Source organism: Procambarus clarkii, chromosome 68, assembly GCF_040958095.1.
Source record: "Procambarus clarkii isolate CNS0578487 chromosome 68, FALCON_Pclarkii_2.0, whole genome shotgun sequence".
Taxonomy (NCBI): domain Eukaryota; kingdom Metazoa; phylum Arthropoda; class Malacostraca; order Decapoda; family Cambaridae; genus Procambarus; species Procambarus clarkii.
This window is the reverse complement of record NC_091217.1, coordinates 7,452,936-7,469,264: the sequence shown is the minus strand read 5'-3', so window position 1 is coordinate 7,469,264 and position 16,329 is coordinate 7,452,936. Positions and strand designations below refer to the sequence as shown.

At 37.7% G+C, this 16,329-nt stretch overlaps 2 protein-coding genes across 2 annotated transcripts in view; one reads left to right on the top strand and one right to left on the bottom strand.

The window, feature by feature from the left end:
* Positions 1–2,790: 2,790 nt before the first annotated feature.
* On the bottom strand, positions 2,791–11,736 carry mRpL9 (mitochondrial ribosomal protein L9). Its single transcript, XM_045769349.2, has 6 exons — positions 11,421–11,736; positions 9,551–9,685; positions 8,798–8,963; positions 4,771–4,943; positions 3,909–4,109; positions 2,791–3,619 (listed from the first exon to the last, which is right to left on the bottom strand). The coding sequence occupies exons 2-6, from the start codon at positions 9,683–9,685 to the stop codon at positions 3,425–3,427; spliced, it is 870 nt and encodes a 289-aa protein (XP_045625305.1). The 5' UTR covers positions 11,421–11,736; the 3' UTR covers positions 2,791–3,424.
* A 3,243-nt stretch (positions 11,737–14,979) lies between these two features.
* Positions 14,980–16,329, top strand: part of LOC123774766 (voltage-dependent calcium channel gamma-7 subunit) — a 34,174-nt gene continuing 32,824 nt past the window's right edge. The window contains exon 1 of the mRNA XM_045769351.2: positions 14,980–15,256. Within this exon, the coding sequence (XP_045625307.1) occupies positions 15,010–15,256 (247 nt within the window). The 5' untranslated portion in view covers positions 14,980–15,009. The remainder of the gene's footprint in view (positions 15,257–16,329) is intronic.

Below are 16,329 nucleotides of genomic sequence, written 5' to 3'. Positions count from 1 at the left end.
AACATTTATTTTTCCTCTCTTAAATCTCCTAAATCTTATTCATTGTAGTTGTGATTCTGATATTTAATTTATTGAATGATTTGTTACTTTATTATGGAGTTTTTTTTCAGTTGAGAACTTTGTGATAAGGGCGTGATTTTTTTTTATTCGTTTGTGAATGTTGTCGTGTCAGGGTGACGCAATTGTTGCGTTATTGCCCTGACGCGACAATTACCTGCCCCACCCTTGTCCCTTGTCCAGCACCCTCACCCCTACACCACACATTAGTACACCAGCTCCAGTACCTTTGTTAATGTGACTCTTCGTATGCACATTTATTTCCGGGCTATTCATGCCCGTGCCACATCTTGCGTGGCTTAATCTTCATCAATCAATCAATCAATCTGCACCTTTATTATAATAATAATAATAATAATAATAATAGTTTTTATTAAAAAAATAGATAACGCAGTACTGTACAGTGATTAAATAGGTGTTACATTAAATAAATATTTAATAAAGCCACTAAAACGTAAAGCATTTCAGGTATAAAATATAATTTGTTTATATTATTGATAGGTTTAATGAGACAAACACTAAAACTAAACAAGAATTAAATTAAGTTAGGCTAATTAGTGTGTATAGTTTTCTGCCAACTTAAAGATGGTTCTATTGGTCCATATATGGCAGCTCTTATTTGTATCCATCGAATACATTCAAATATATGCCTAACCCACTCTTGAAACAAGCCAGCGATCTTATATCTATTATTTGTCATATACTGTACAGTAATTTGTTCTGTAAATTAACAACCGTTACCAAATCAGCCTGTTAAGCAGGTCATTCTTAAATCTAAACTAATCCAATTTATAACCATTGTTTCGAGTTTTATTTAGTTCAAATCTGAAATTTTATTTAGTTCCCCTTTCATCCATTTACATACTTCTATTATGCCACCCCTTATTATTTGGCATCCTAGAAATGTAAATGAAGAGCTTTTTAGTCTCTTCATAAGGGTTTTTTGCCCATCTATAGAGTTCTAAACCCATAGAATTGTCTACCCTCCAAAGCTATAAATGCCGAGGCAGTTCATAAATCCAGTTGCAAAAGTTATCAGAAAAAATGGGGGAGCTTTTGACAAACTGGCCAGTTTTCTATCCCCATCAAAGTTTGCATCTTTTGTTGCAAAGAACAGCATGCAATAGTCTCAATAAGTCTTTGACTGTTTGCAGTAATGTTTCCTCATGTTGTGCTTACCTTATCTCTGTGGAAAGTTCCATTCATGAAATTTTGAAGAGCACTAACCCTCAAGGTGAAAGCATGTACTCCTCTCTGTCCCTTTTGACATTTCCCTCAAAATTCACACTACCCTGTATAGCTATTTTTATAGGCAGGTTGAAATCTGCTAATGGAATTAGCCCTTCTTTTATCTTTTCTGATATAACCCCTCCTTGTTGCCTTTCTCCAAAAACCAATATTCTTACTTTCAAAACTTTCTGCAATATTTTATGTTCCAAGTTAGTTTTCATGAACCAACAATCATGTTATTGTAGTCGACTCTGCAAGTGTGCTCATGACAATCAAGTCTTTACTGTTCTTATCTCATTGTGATGGAAATTCAGCTTTGGTTGTTTCTCATCTTTAGCAGGCATGAGACATACTGGTGATGCTTCCAATGACCTAACAGACACCACTGCTAAAGAAGTCATACATACCTGTCCCATCATGCAGAAACCCATTCTTTTCCCAGATTTCTACTGTCATTTGTTGAACAATTAGCAACTGTTGGAAAGGTTGATGATTAGCTAATGCAAATAAATTATATACCATCAAATGTGACCTATCTCTGCCTTTGCTCCTATAACTGAAATAGGAAGTGGGGATACATATAAACCACACAAGATTAATTAATGGGCATTTACTGAAACATAAATCTGCACCATATTGTCAAAGTTGCACTGTTCTACTCACTTATCTTCTAATAGAATGTTCTGATTTTCAAAGCGATCAGAAAGTTTGCTTTCCTACTGTTCTTACGGGTCAATTCTTCAGATAAACTCCTCAGTGAATCCTACTCTTTTTTTTCTGTCTGCTCTCATATTATCATCCTAAATGATTCTAGTAACAATTGTATATTCTGTGACGGGCAATATAAGACAGTATATAGATATACTGGATTAGTCCTCTCTTTGACGATTACATACTTCAAGGCCTCTGTATGCAACTTTAATTAATTTGCTAAAGATATAAGTACTGCAAAGCTCTTCCCTTTAATTTTGGCTTTTTTATTTTTACATGAAAAGGGCTTCCCATTGCCTGGAATAGGAAATCTGTTAGATGTATTGAGGTCCATCTAGGCACGGGGTTCCCAACCTGGCATACTCATACTCCCAGGAGTTGTAAAGTGGCATTTCAGGGGGTGTTACTAAGAGGAGAGCTGTGTTGCAATTCACCAAAAAATGATCCCATATATGAATAAAGGGGATAATTTTAACCATCTTGATATGTGATATTACTTTTGTAGGAGATGCAAACAAATATTAAATATTTTCTAGGGGTGCCGGGGATAGAAAAGGTTGGGAACCCCCACCCTAGGCCAATAACTGACCTTTCTTAGTATGCAACCCACAACAGCTGCTTAACTTTTTGATAGCTATTTCCTACTAGGGAAAACAGAGTCATCAGATTAAAGGATTGTGAACCGACTGCACTGCAGGATTAATAAAATTAAGATGACAAAACCATCCAATGAAAGAGAATTTATAATAAGTTTAATAATTCACAAAATATAACTTAAAATCAAATACTGTATTGCCAGTACATTTTATTAAAAAGTATTTACATTACATATACTGTAAATTAAAACATTAACACTATTGGTACAGCATATTTCCTTCAGGAAGAATTTTTATATGATTTTATTCTATGAACAGAGCTGCTGTTTTTCTTTTTGTTACAGTTGTGCACTGTTAAGTGTGCAAAGTTACCTTTACAATGACATATTACAAAAACGTCATGTCTGTATATTTAGTCGAGTGCATTCCAGTTAGCCTTTGTCAAAACTACTACTGTAATATATAATGTAAAACTGAATTATAATTACTTACAGTTTTTACCTGTCAACATGCTGAGCTTATGATGACAAATACAGACAAGAATGTAACCCACCGTTCAGACAGTCGATCATTACTAAGCTTAAGATCAATTTATCAATGCACTTCTCAACTCTAATGAAAAATGTCAGTGACTGTTTACCACTCAATATTTGAAATATAATGATGACTATAGGGAAAATATTTTGCACAACTATTGCAAAACACTTACAAACTGTGCTAATACTGTAACCAAATGTCTAATAGAATAAAATAAAAGAATATTTAGCATTACTTCCATTTAGACTTTTTTTGCCAACTGGTTATGAAAGAACTTGCACACACAACAATTTTTAGAGTTCTTCTTCTTCCAGAGTGCGGAGCTTAGGATATTTCTTTGTGAGCTCTTGAAGAATAGGAGCCTCCTCTGGAAAGATAGGCTCAGCTGGAAGCTCCCAGTGGTGATATATCCAGGGTAGTCGATCGCGTGGGTTAGTCGCATAGTGATTAATTCGACACCGAACTGGTGTTTCTTCTTTATTATTTATCTGTAGGATAGAGTGTACATGGGCAATATTCTATATTGTGCTTTTGTACATTCACACAGACATCGAGAAGGAAATATAAAACAAATGTAAATCGCAATTACATAGCCAATATAGTATATATAATGTTCACAAACTGACTTTATAAACATGTGTAGAATAAAATTAGTATATTGCAGGACAGTGTACTGTTAACTATATTACTCTAAATCCAAATAAATGAAATATACTCGTAAAGAATTAACAAATCTGTAGGTAGGCACAATAACCAAAGCATTGAAAAGTTAGTTACCTTTACTCTGACCACGAATTCCTTGCCCTGCAGGCTGAGATCTGGGCCAATGATGGGCTCGGAAGGGAGTGTAAGCGCATCATCTGGTAAATAAATCCCAGCTTTACGAAAGGCAACTCGCACATGCCATCGTTCAAGTTGCCATGGATTTTTCAAGTTCATACTAACCGAGATGACTTGCAATGACAACTGTTCTGCCGTCTTTGAAAAGATAAAACACAATTACACTACTGTTGCCATTACCCATACTTATAAATTAAATATTAATATAATAATGATTTTGATTGATTTTGCATCAATTAGAAGGCTTTAAAAGTCCCATCAGAGTGAAACATGTTGGAAAATGAAGAAAGTTTTATGTGCTAAAACATGATAAAAATGTAAAATATGTAGATAATATGTAGATCAAATTTCAAATCAATTGGAAAAACTAAACAGATTATCTTTTTATTAAAACTTAATGAAAAGAACATACCCTAATAGCTAAGATAATATTTGTTCTTATTTTGTAGATTTCCAATTTGTAAAAGACAAGTCATTTACATGAATAATAAATATTTAGAAAAGAAATTATTAACAAGATCTTTCAGAGATCTCACTCAATAAATTAAGTAAGGTTTCTTAATTTGCATACCACAATAATGATAGCAAAAATGTCAAGTTAAAACTAAAAGGCATGCCATAAAAAATAACCAACTTCTGGTCTGAGTCATTTCAGCTCATAAACAGGTAATGTTACGAAATATTGCTGAGCACAATTTAGATCTTGAAATTAACAAAGAGCTTGACAAGGTTTTCCAAATGAAGTATTATTCAATTATTCAATCACAAACCATACTCTCCATGATGCAGTAATTCTTACCTGACGAGCATATTGTGATGATGGCTGGTCTTCTTCTTTAGAGGCCTCAATCATCAATGTAGAATATTTCTCTACATTTTCGGGCGAGGCATACACTGCAATGCCTGGCAACAACAACTGGTTTCGGGCCTTGTTGGGTCTCACTTCCAATACTTGTCCTTTAGAACCCAAACCTGGTGGTGGACGTTAATTTACACATCAATATTCAAACGTAAACTTCAAAATAAAACTATGGTAGGTTACATAAACTACAGAGGTGACAAAGAAATCAAATCTATACCCATTAAAAATATAATAATGCATTACCCATTTTCCTCATATTAAATCATATATCAAAGAGTATCAAAGCAAAAATTTGTTTTTACCACAAAATGCCTTTTGTGTTTAGTATTTTTCTTATAGATCAGATTTTGAATTTGAAAGGCCAACATTAATACTGCCCTCTTATGATGAAATCCAATTACAGCAGAACTGACTTTGAGAGCTGTCCAATCAGGTAATACAATTCATCCTAAAAGGATGTGTTCTGGTCTCACTCTTGCTGGACCCACTATAACTAGTGGGTGGCTGTCACACTAAATGACATGTCATGTACTGACTGGGTGCAAAGATACAACAGCAATTATAAACACAACATGATCAAAAAGATACTGTGTACATCCTAGAAAAGCTTGGAAATGGAATTAGCCAGTAGCAAGTTAGAAGGGCATGAAACTTAATAAAAATGATAAGCAGGAAATAGAAAAAGGGAAAGTGATAAGGGTTAGAAATGTTGAGAAAGTAAAAAAAAATGTTGAAAACACTGGAGAATGGATGGACAGATAACAGAAAACAAAAGCAAACCCAAGGATAGCCACAGGAATATGATGGACAATGATGGTGGAGAATCACCTTCCTTAGCTCCTGTAAACCACGTTTTCCCTGTGAACCAACTTTGAACAGTTAACCTGAGAAGATCTCAGGTTCTCAGATACGGTATTAACCGAGAAGATCATAGATGCGACTTAGGAAGAATATAAGATAGATCACAAAAGAAAAACTCAAACAGGTTACTACAGTATATTTAATTATCCTCATCTACATGTGGCAAAACAAGTTATGGAAGGAATTATGCAGTGCTACAGTAATGATGAGAAAAGAAAACACTACTGTATTACTCAAATGGATGTAGAGTGTGATAATCAAGGGCATGTGCGTAGCAATACAAAAAGTTGTCGTTAAAAAAAAAAAAAAAAAAAAAACTTACACAGGACTGTAGCCACCAAGGAAGTTTAACTTAAAATGTAAACGCAAAGTATTAAAACATTAGTCGAGAAAAGGGAAATAAGAAATGGCGAGAGATGAAATTCTTATTTAAAATAATGGTAATTAAAACTGGTGTTAGGGTTAGTTAATTCTTAAAAGCGTGTAGAGAAACTAAAAATATAGCACCATTCAATTTAAGATTTTTGCAGAAAGAAATCACATTCATGTGATGTATCAATGAGAAAATCAGTAGGAGCCATGTGGAGAATTTGAACCTATTATCTAGGAACTCCCAGGCAATGCTCTAGACCACTATACCATGACATGGTCAAAAGCATTGCACCGTTCTATAAATTATCTTCAAACATGGACTTATGAGCTTAAGTCCACGTGCCACAGCAACAACAAACATTTTTATCATACACAAACTAAAAGAAACGCCTGATGAATGATGCTGAACTCGTCATCAAAGAAAACGTAATTAGAGAAAGTATATAGAATCTGCAAAGCCAACATTCATTACAAAAGCATTGAAAAACAACAACTTTATGTTTAATCACCACTTGCTAAATTGTCACTACAATATCGTAATATAAATTGTGATATGCTTAATCCTTTCTATATCTGGTCTCACAAAACTGTTTCAGATTTTAAAAAGCTCTTATGTATGCTGTCATCTTTACTAAAGTTATTATTCAACCTGACATTTCTCTATCGAGACAAGTTAATTAGAATAATTATACTGGTTAGAGATATCTTTTATCCCATTGTGTGAGAGAGTGTCTCTCAAGATTCTCCCACAGCTGACTGGAATGGCTCATTACTGTGCACAGTGCACCGATCTTGTGCACAAGGTCCTATTTCTGTTAACCCTGGATAGTGTCCTGGCATGTTGGGTATCTCCAGAATGCCCACTTAACCAGGAACACTTTCATAATACGGAGGCCGCCGTATGTCCAGGCAGGAAGTAGATACAGGGAATTAAGTATACTTGCCACCAAAGGGTCAGTGAGTACATCGGTGGTGGAGCGTGGGACAGAGGGGAGACGCTAGCAGCGTCTGACCTCTGGGGTCAACCGGCGCGATGGACAATAACAGCTATGATGTGTTCGTGACGTGTTCATGACGTCACTCCTACTACTGCTCATCGAACGAGGTAATATGATTGGTTCCCGCTCATTTGCTGCAATGCCATTGGTCAAATTGTAATCCCCTTGTGTGTGCCACAAGACGCCCTGAGCTTCAGGCATTCTTGTGAGGGATCTCTAGCAAAGTGGACGTGTTCTGTTCAGTCTACCGGCCAATAGACTGAACACCGTCTATTCCTCACTGTCAAGTTAACTCAGCGTCTCTACGGTATACTACCACACTCGCCCAGAATCACGAGTGTGAATATATCGTTCAGAAGCCTAAAGTGACAAATCTCCAGAGCGAAACAGACTGGTATCAGGTAACCCCTGGTGACAAAGATCGTTGTGAGTGACTTAAGAGTGAACTAAGGCAGTGCTGCCGCCTAAGTAACCTGTGTGTGACTTTACCACAAGTGTACCTGCATGGTACCACAGCCGCCGCCACTCGTCCCGAGCGTGCACCTCAGTACCCCAGTACCTCTGTACTTCTGTGCCTCGAGCGCCCGCCGCCGCCCTCACACTACTACGTGACGTCACCACCTTGCTCATCACCAGTGCCAGTGGGTGTGCGTGTGTCTGTCTGTTAAGCATACAGCCCGCCCTACTGCAAGTACCCTCCGTGTCTACGAGCGAAGCCAGCTGTCAGGCCACCTACGAGTGCTTGTATAAATGTGCCTGAGTGAGTGAGTGAGCAAGGAAAAGGTACCTATCTGTAAGTACAACAAGATCTTGTCATTGTTTATTGTGTCTGTGTTGATCTGAGGTATCAACCACAGTTCTCACCTTCTCATACCTGTCACAGGTCATAGGTGAATCGATGGTGTATGCGTGTTTATCTGTGTGGTATCACGGCATTTCACTCGTCTGTTGAATGTGAGCTTCACATACAGCACACATTTAGTTATTGTGTGATAATATTATTGTGCATGTTATTGCCTGTCCCATTGACAGTGTAGTTGTTGATTTATTGCATATCATCATTACCGAGTATCCGATTGGAACTCTTGTGATCCCTTTGCATACCGACAGTTAGGTTGCCGTGTTAATGATTGGCTGTCAACTGTGTTAAGTTAGTTGTTTCTCCACGAGTGGATACGAGTCGTTTAGCCAGACGTCAAGAGTCTCGCTAATACAACCATAGCTTTGCTGACGCCAATCTAAAGTAAATCAAGCACCCTGTGTATTAGTGGTTAAGTTAGTAAATAAACTACTGTTAAGCTTTATGCGGTGTTTCCATTGAACCACTTCTGAATACTGCAAATATTACACAAGCCTTCAGCTCTAAGTGTCTTCAACACAGAGTTGCCTATAAGTCACAAACTATAAATGTGACGAGGACCCTAGGAGTCCCTTAAGGTGTTAAATCATTGAGGAGATTCCAACGATCAACGTGGAGCAGGACCAGGTGAGGCTAGTCTGAGAAGAGACCCTCAAGGACTCTAACTCGACCTTGCTCCCAGGCCCTGTACGGTTGCTCTCGTATTTTCTATTCTGCTAATTCCGACAGCTTCGTGAAGCGTCTGCCACATGTACATTGGCGACGTACGCATTGCAGTCGTGAAAGCAAAAAAGAAACACCCCACACATTTTAACTATAAAGTACAGTAATATTAAATACAGAGACCTACCAATGAAACCCAAGGTCTACTTACCATCTACAGAGTCCATGAGAATTACTTTGACTGGGTCTTGTTTCCTGCTATTTGTGGCTTCAACCAAGTCATACACAAAATGGCGTGCCTTCAGTCTTCTGCTGGTAAGTCCCTTATGAGCTTTGGCCAATTCAACTTTTGTTCTACGCTTTAATATGAATGTTGTCTGTAAATAAACCATACCAATAAGCAGGAGGCTCAGTCACACAATGTAGTGAACAAATGAAACCGCATTCTCAAAGAGGAAGTTTCAGAAGACAAGAAAAATAGAACTTTACTATTTAACTCGACAGTTTTTATATATGTAAACAATTATGAGGTTGGGGAGGCAACAGTCTGGATAGAAAAGTTTAATATAGGAAAAGTAGGTTATGGATATTACAAAAAAAAAAAAAAAAAGTTTTCCAAATGGATTAGGCATTTAAATAAGGGTTCCGAGACTCTTGGAACATGTAAGCACCTGCAATAATGGATACAAGTTTGATCAACTTTGTTTTAGGAGGAATGTAGAAAAGTACTGGTTTGAATATATGATTGTGAATAAGTGGAATAGGCTGCCATCTAGCATTATTAAGACAAATGGTTTAACATTTTATAAATATTATTATTTTTAACATTGTGTATCTATTAGTGCCAGGTTCTGCAATAAATTGAGAATTGGTTTTTAAACTCTTCACACTTTTGTAGATATATAAATGTTACTTCTTTGGGGATTAAATTATCATTAATAAAATTAAAGCCACAGTGACTGACTCGAACTTGCTGAAGAAGGGGGCCAGTACAAGCCTTGGCCTTGATATCCTTGGTAATCAATGCTCTTGCAGCTACTCCCAAACCTGGCTGGCTGAGGTGGAAACCTGCCAGACTTTGCACCACAGAATGAAGCATCTGTAAAGAATATGCCATATCAGATAACCAAAATAGATTATAAGATATTTGCAGTAGACCTATTATGTAATAAAATACAGTATAATTAGATGATGCTTAATGTACCTAAGCTGATTTTGTTTTCTTTTGTGGACCAAGTCCCCAACACAGCCGAAATTGCTCACTTACGGGCTGGAAGTTCTAACAAGTCAATGTATTAAGGGGTGTGGATTCATTGTTGAAGACCAAGTGAGGCAGAAATGTATATTCCTAATTTGGCTGGAGAGGATGATATGCATGTTACTCAGCAAATATGTTTCACATGGTTAGAACTAGCCAGTATCAGGTTATACGACTGTGGACAACGTTGTCCTTGGCTTGGGGGACCTGAATATGCAGAGGCTAACTGGTTTCCTCTTCCTAATAATAGGAAACTATTGCAGAACCATGACTAAACAGAAAAGCAAAATTGTAAGCAAATCTTACCATCACCTCAACATGGTTTTTATCATGTAATGCACCCAACAGAAGCACCTCTCACCAGAGACAATGTGTTTTTGAGCCCTAGGGCCAAAACAACTAAATGGGCCCCACCTTATAGTCAGTGTGGCTATTCAAAGATTAAACTCATACATATAGACCGCAGGTGGGCCATCTGGTGTTGGCAGACCCTAGGCCATGGCCAAGTCAGCCTATTGGGTGATCTGCCCCTGCCTCTGACAAATACTGTACACACAAATGGTGTTAAATAACCTAATTCGTTATAGTACCTGACCACAGACCTAAATCCCAAAACGATATAATAACAAAAAGAGTAAAATAAGACAATTTAACAATTAATGTATATCATTCTTTACACTAAAGCTGCAAAACTTGCCAGTTCAACAGAAATATCAGTATTAAGGAAGACAGTGGGTAAATTTCCAATCACAGAACAATGGCCAGACATGAGCTAAATTACATCACAGAAAATAGCTTTACTAATTATATAATTATTTATGGGAAAATAGCCTGGTTTATTTTAAGCTATTTCACTAGTCTATTAATAATGAGCAATAGAAGTAATATTCATATGGGCATTTGCTATGCAAATGAATGTAGAGCCCTCAAAATAGGATATTTGTTTGAACTTAGATATCAATATAATCCCAATCTAATCTCACTAGAACTCGCCCAAGTAAAAATTCTGCCAATGGACAAAATTTGATATTCTTTCTTAGCTAATGAAACAACAAAGTCATTCCCAGTATTATAACAGAGTACAAAATGTTACTGTACTTATAAACTCTTAACACCACCACAGCTAAATACACTCTGGCACTACTTAACCCATCAATTTAATTATTAGCAGCAATCCAATTAGTGTTATTTGTACAGTTAAATCCTAGACATTCCAACAATTTTTTTTCTAAATTGTTAACTATATATTAAGTTATATATAGTTTATATATATATATTATTATATATTATATATATATATATTATGTATATATATATAGTTTATATATATATACTGTTAGATTAGACTGTGTAAGGAAGGTTTTAAAATCCATTGGTGAACCATCTTGGGTACAAAGTCTCCAAAGACAAGCCGTCGGCTTCCTGTCCTCGTCGAGGTCACTAAAGAAATAGTGACCCGCAGGGTAAATACACTCCGGTACATTATTTTACTGGTCACGATAATATACCAAAATTATTATAGCTAAACCTACTCAATCTCCACCATTAAGGCCTACAAGGATGTGGCTAGGATTACCGTGTCTGCTTTATATAACAAGCACTGCAGCAAGACCAAATGTTTGCTTCTCCTTCACAATACTTGGCAGGCTGGTGGACAGTAGTCTAGTGACAGGTAGACAACCCTGCAGATGGACAGTATTGGCTGGTGGACAGTTCCGACAACCCGGCAGATGGACAGTATTGGCTGGTGGACAGTTCTGACAACATTGGTTAATGGACAGTACTGGCAGGTGAAAAATACAGGCAAGTGGAGTAGTGGACAGTGACGGGACAGTAGACAGAAGGGGTGCCGGGTGGTGCGGGACCCGTCTAAGATGTACCATCCGCCTCACACACAAGACAATTTGCCTGTAATAATCTTACTTATTCTCATCACTGTAATTTTTCCAGGCTTATTTTTTAAAGTAATTTAAAACTATATTCATTTTGATAGGATTGTTTATCTTAGTTTAAACATTTTGCGAGTATAAAACAAATAAAATAATTTTTTATGTGATCTGTAAATAGCTGTTCTGAACACTGTTGTTGTTGATTTTGTGGGATACTCTCACCGGTCGGTGCGAGTAATTTATTTCACACTTTTTTGTATTCTTTCAAATGTAGCAGCACATTGCTGTGTTTACCTAAGCTTGTTAAAAAATTATTTTATTTATTTATATTTAAAAAGGTACATTGGGTTGTGTGAGTACATAATATAATATCACGCTGCAACCAGTCCTCAGTCCATTCCCTCCAGCGGTCAACCCAAAGACGCATTTATCAATATGTCTTATCAAATGAACATGCTGTTCATTTAAAACAGGAATTTTCTCCAATAAGTATTGATATTATTATACATTAGCATATTGTGCACATTTAGGCATTAGTTAGGTTAAGTTAGGTGTTTAGGTTCTGTTGGTGATTATTTTTTGTATTTGCAGTACGTGGGTGAAGCATTTACAATGCTGTGATTCGAACAAAATTCGTCAGTGAAACACTTGTTCCGGAAGTGTTCGAACGAAATAAGTTGTGAGTCGTGTGTAAACCGTTTTTCATTCATAAACAGGGGGGTTGGCGGGCGCATGGAATCCCTTTGGGATCTTTTTTTTTTTTTTTTTTTTTTTTTTTTTTTTTTTTTTTTTTTTTTTTGAGATATATACAAGAGTTGTTACATTCTTGTACAGCCACTAGTACGCGTAGCGTTTCGGGCAAGTCCTTAATCCTATGGTCCCTGGAATACGATCCCCTGCCGCGAAGAATCGTTTTTTCATCCAAGTACACATTTTACTGTTGCGTTAAACAGAGGCTACAGTTAAGGAATTGCGCCCATTAAATCCTCCCCGGCCAGGATACGAACCCATGACATAGCGCTCGCGGAACGCCAGGCGAGTGTCTTACCACTACACCACGGAGACTGCAATCTTTGCAGGACGGGCTGTATTATTGCAGCCCGTCCTCCAAACAAAGACCCAAAAGTGATTCCATGCACCCGCCAAACCCCCTGTTTATGAATGAAAAACGGTTTACACACGACTCACAACTGCTGACGTTTGAACATATCCGGAACAAGTGCTTCACTGACGAATTTTGTTCGAATCACAACGCTATAAATGCTTCACCCACGTACTACAAATACAAATAATCGCCAACAGAACCTAAACACCTATCCTATGCCTATATATACACAATATGCTAATATATTATAATATTAATTTAATTTATACTTGCGAAAATTCTTGTTTTGAATGAACAGCGTGTTAAAATTTATGAATGCGTCTGTGGGGTTGACCGCTGAATGTAATGGACTTGAGTCGAGGACGGGTTGATTATTGACCGACCTGACTCAGAATACGTGTCCCATCTTCGAAGCAATGATCGGACATTGCTTCAGTCAATGGTTATCTGGCTCAGCCCGTCCTCCAAACAAAGATCCAAAAGTGAATCCATGCACCCGCCAAACCCCCTGTTTATTAATGAAAAGCGGTTTACACACGACTCACAACTGCTGACGTTCGAACATATCCGGAACAAGTGCTTCACTGACGAATTTTGTTCGAACCACAACGCTGTAAATGCTTCACCCACGTACTACAAATACAAATAATCGCCAACAGAACCTAAACACCTGACCTAACCTAATCTATGCCTATTTATACATAATATGCTAATATATTATAATATTAATTTATACTTGAGAAAATTCTCGTTTTGAATGAACAGCATGTTAAAATTTATGAATGCGTCTGTGGGGTCGACCGCTGAATGTAATGGACTTGAGTCGAGGATGGGTTGCAGCGGCTATAGCTAGCTTTGCACAGTCCTGCGATTGTATCACAACACGGTACAGTATTTGTAAAAAACAAATCCTGCCTAAAATGTTGCCTTATATTAAGCATCTTAATTATAGGAACACAGGATCGTGCTGCCATCTTAAAGTACATGAAGGACTACAAATGTATAAATCAAGAAGAGAAGGGAACTATCAGGGGAAAGCGCCAAACCATTTCGACTATATAGCACTGGGAATTAGGGGTCAGGATAAGGATTTGGGATGAGGAGGGGAAGAAATGGTGCCCAACCACTTGGATGGTCGGGGATTGAACGCCGACCTGTATGAAACGAGACCGTCGTTCTTCCGTCCAGTTGGGCTAGGTATTAGTCAATTGTTGTGGGTACAGCCTAGGCAGTACTTCGATGAGCTTAACAAGCTTAATCCTGTTCTAAGCAATCAAACCATTAGCAAATTATAAGGAAACTTTGCATAATGATTAGCCATAATAGAGGAGGAATTAATATATTCCTATTTAGCTGATACATATAGATAGCAATGAAAAAAGTTTGCGGAAATTACATTATTATTATTAACATCTTTATTGACAAAATTTTCAATTAAGTCTTATTAAAGTGAGGATAATGCTGGTATTCACTGTCACACAGGACAGAGGGTCATACACAAGACAATAGGTCTAAACTGTAGGCTGAAGCACATATATAATATCATGGTTACAGTCAATGTTTTAATGTATGAATATGTAAAATCGACTTTCTGTTGTGCACTGCCACACAAGGGCAGGGATTTTTTTTTTACAGCTAAAAATGGTACAATGTGAAAACATTGGAGCAGGAGAGGTATAATGTGACGGGTGAGGAGGTACAGTAACTTGACTGTAACTTAAAGTTACAGTCAAGTTACAGCCCCGCTCCTGTGCCAGGTAAGTCCACTACGGGCTCACCCTAGCCCGTGCTACTTGGAACGTTTTATTGCCAGTAGCTGGAGCCAGATTCATGAAAGCACTTACGCAAGCACTTACGAACGTGTACATCTTTCCTCAATCTTTGACGGCTTTGGTTACATTTATTAAACAGTTTACAAGCATGAAAACTTCCCATTCAACTGTTGTTATTGTTATAAACAGCCTCCAGGTGCTTCGGAGCTCATCAACTGTTTAATAATGGTAAACAAAGCCGCCAAAGATTGAGAAAAGATGTACAGGTTCGTAAGTGCTTTCGTGAATAAATCTTAAGCAACCTAAGAACAAGAGGTACGAGTGTTGCGGAAGGGGCACGCGGCACCGCCAGGGGTGGAGGACGGGGTCTTGGCAGGCGCACGACCAGTGTCAAACAGGATGGTCAACAGGCAGGCGGCTCACGCCGTGCTGGTGGAGAAGCGGGTGTTGATGGCCGTCACTGTCTTTCTGGCCATAGGACTTCTCTTGTGGATAATAGCAGTTTCTACCGATTACTGGGGAATTGTGGACGGCGGGAAGGGCATATATGTGCCCGCCACCAAGCGCTACTTTCTGCAGTCACACTCTGGGATATGGAAAAGCTGTCGCATGGCCTATGAGAATAAAACCAAGGAAATTGTCGTAGGTGAGTACTAGTTAAAGATAAGTATTTTAAAGATAAGTTATGTATTAATTTGTTTGTTTGCTACGTATCAGCTGTGCTTCATCGTGACAGATATATATATATATATATATATATATATATATATATATATATATATATATATATATATATATATATATATGTGTGTATATCACGAAAATAAACACGTGATTAAGAATGTGACAATGTCAGACCACGAAGGAAAAATGAAACAGGAAATTTCCTTAAGTACTTTCGTATATTAAATACATCTTCAGAAGGACCTTCTGAAGATGTATTTAATATACGAAAGTACTTAAGGAAATTTCCTGTTTCATTTTTCCTTCGTGGTCTGACATTGTCATATATATATATATATATATACACAAACTAGCAGTAAAGTTTCCAGCCATGCCCACGTGCTGAACTAAGACCTAACTTCCCTAGGCCAGTCAAAGCTCAATTTTTTGAGGGATACACATCAACATAGGTCTACATGGTCACACACGACTTTGTACGATGTTCACTGCACACAATCTATGCCCATACAAACCAATTTTGCATCGAGGCAAATGGGGGGGGGGGGGGAGGATGGACCTTCCACAAGCCGCCGGCTTCCTGTCCTCGTCGAGGCCACTAGTGTTAGTGGCCCTCGGGTAAATTTGACAATTAATCAAAAATGTAAACACGAAATAGTTTGAATTAAACCTATACTTTTCCATCTTGATAAAATTTAGGCTACTATTCGGCGCCTAATAAAAATACGAGAATATCCGGACGGGCAAATTTGGACAATAAGAATGCAAGTGTATATTTAAAAGTTAATGGTATTAATCTACCAATATTCCTACCTAAGAATCGCTTTCACAATTGTACTTCTGACCACCACTGCTAGTTAGGCTGTGTACTTCTGACCACCACTGCTAGTTAGGCTGTGTACTTCTGACCACCCCTGCTAGTTAAGCTGCGTACTTCTGACCACCCCTGCTAGTTAGGCTGCGTACTTCTGACCACCCCTGCTAGTTAGGCTGCGTACTTCTGACCACCCCTGCTAGTTAGGCTGTGTACTTCTGACC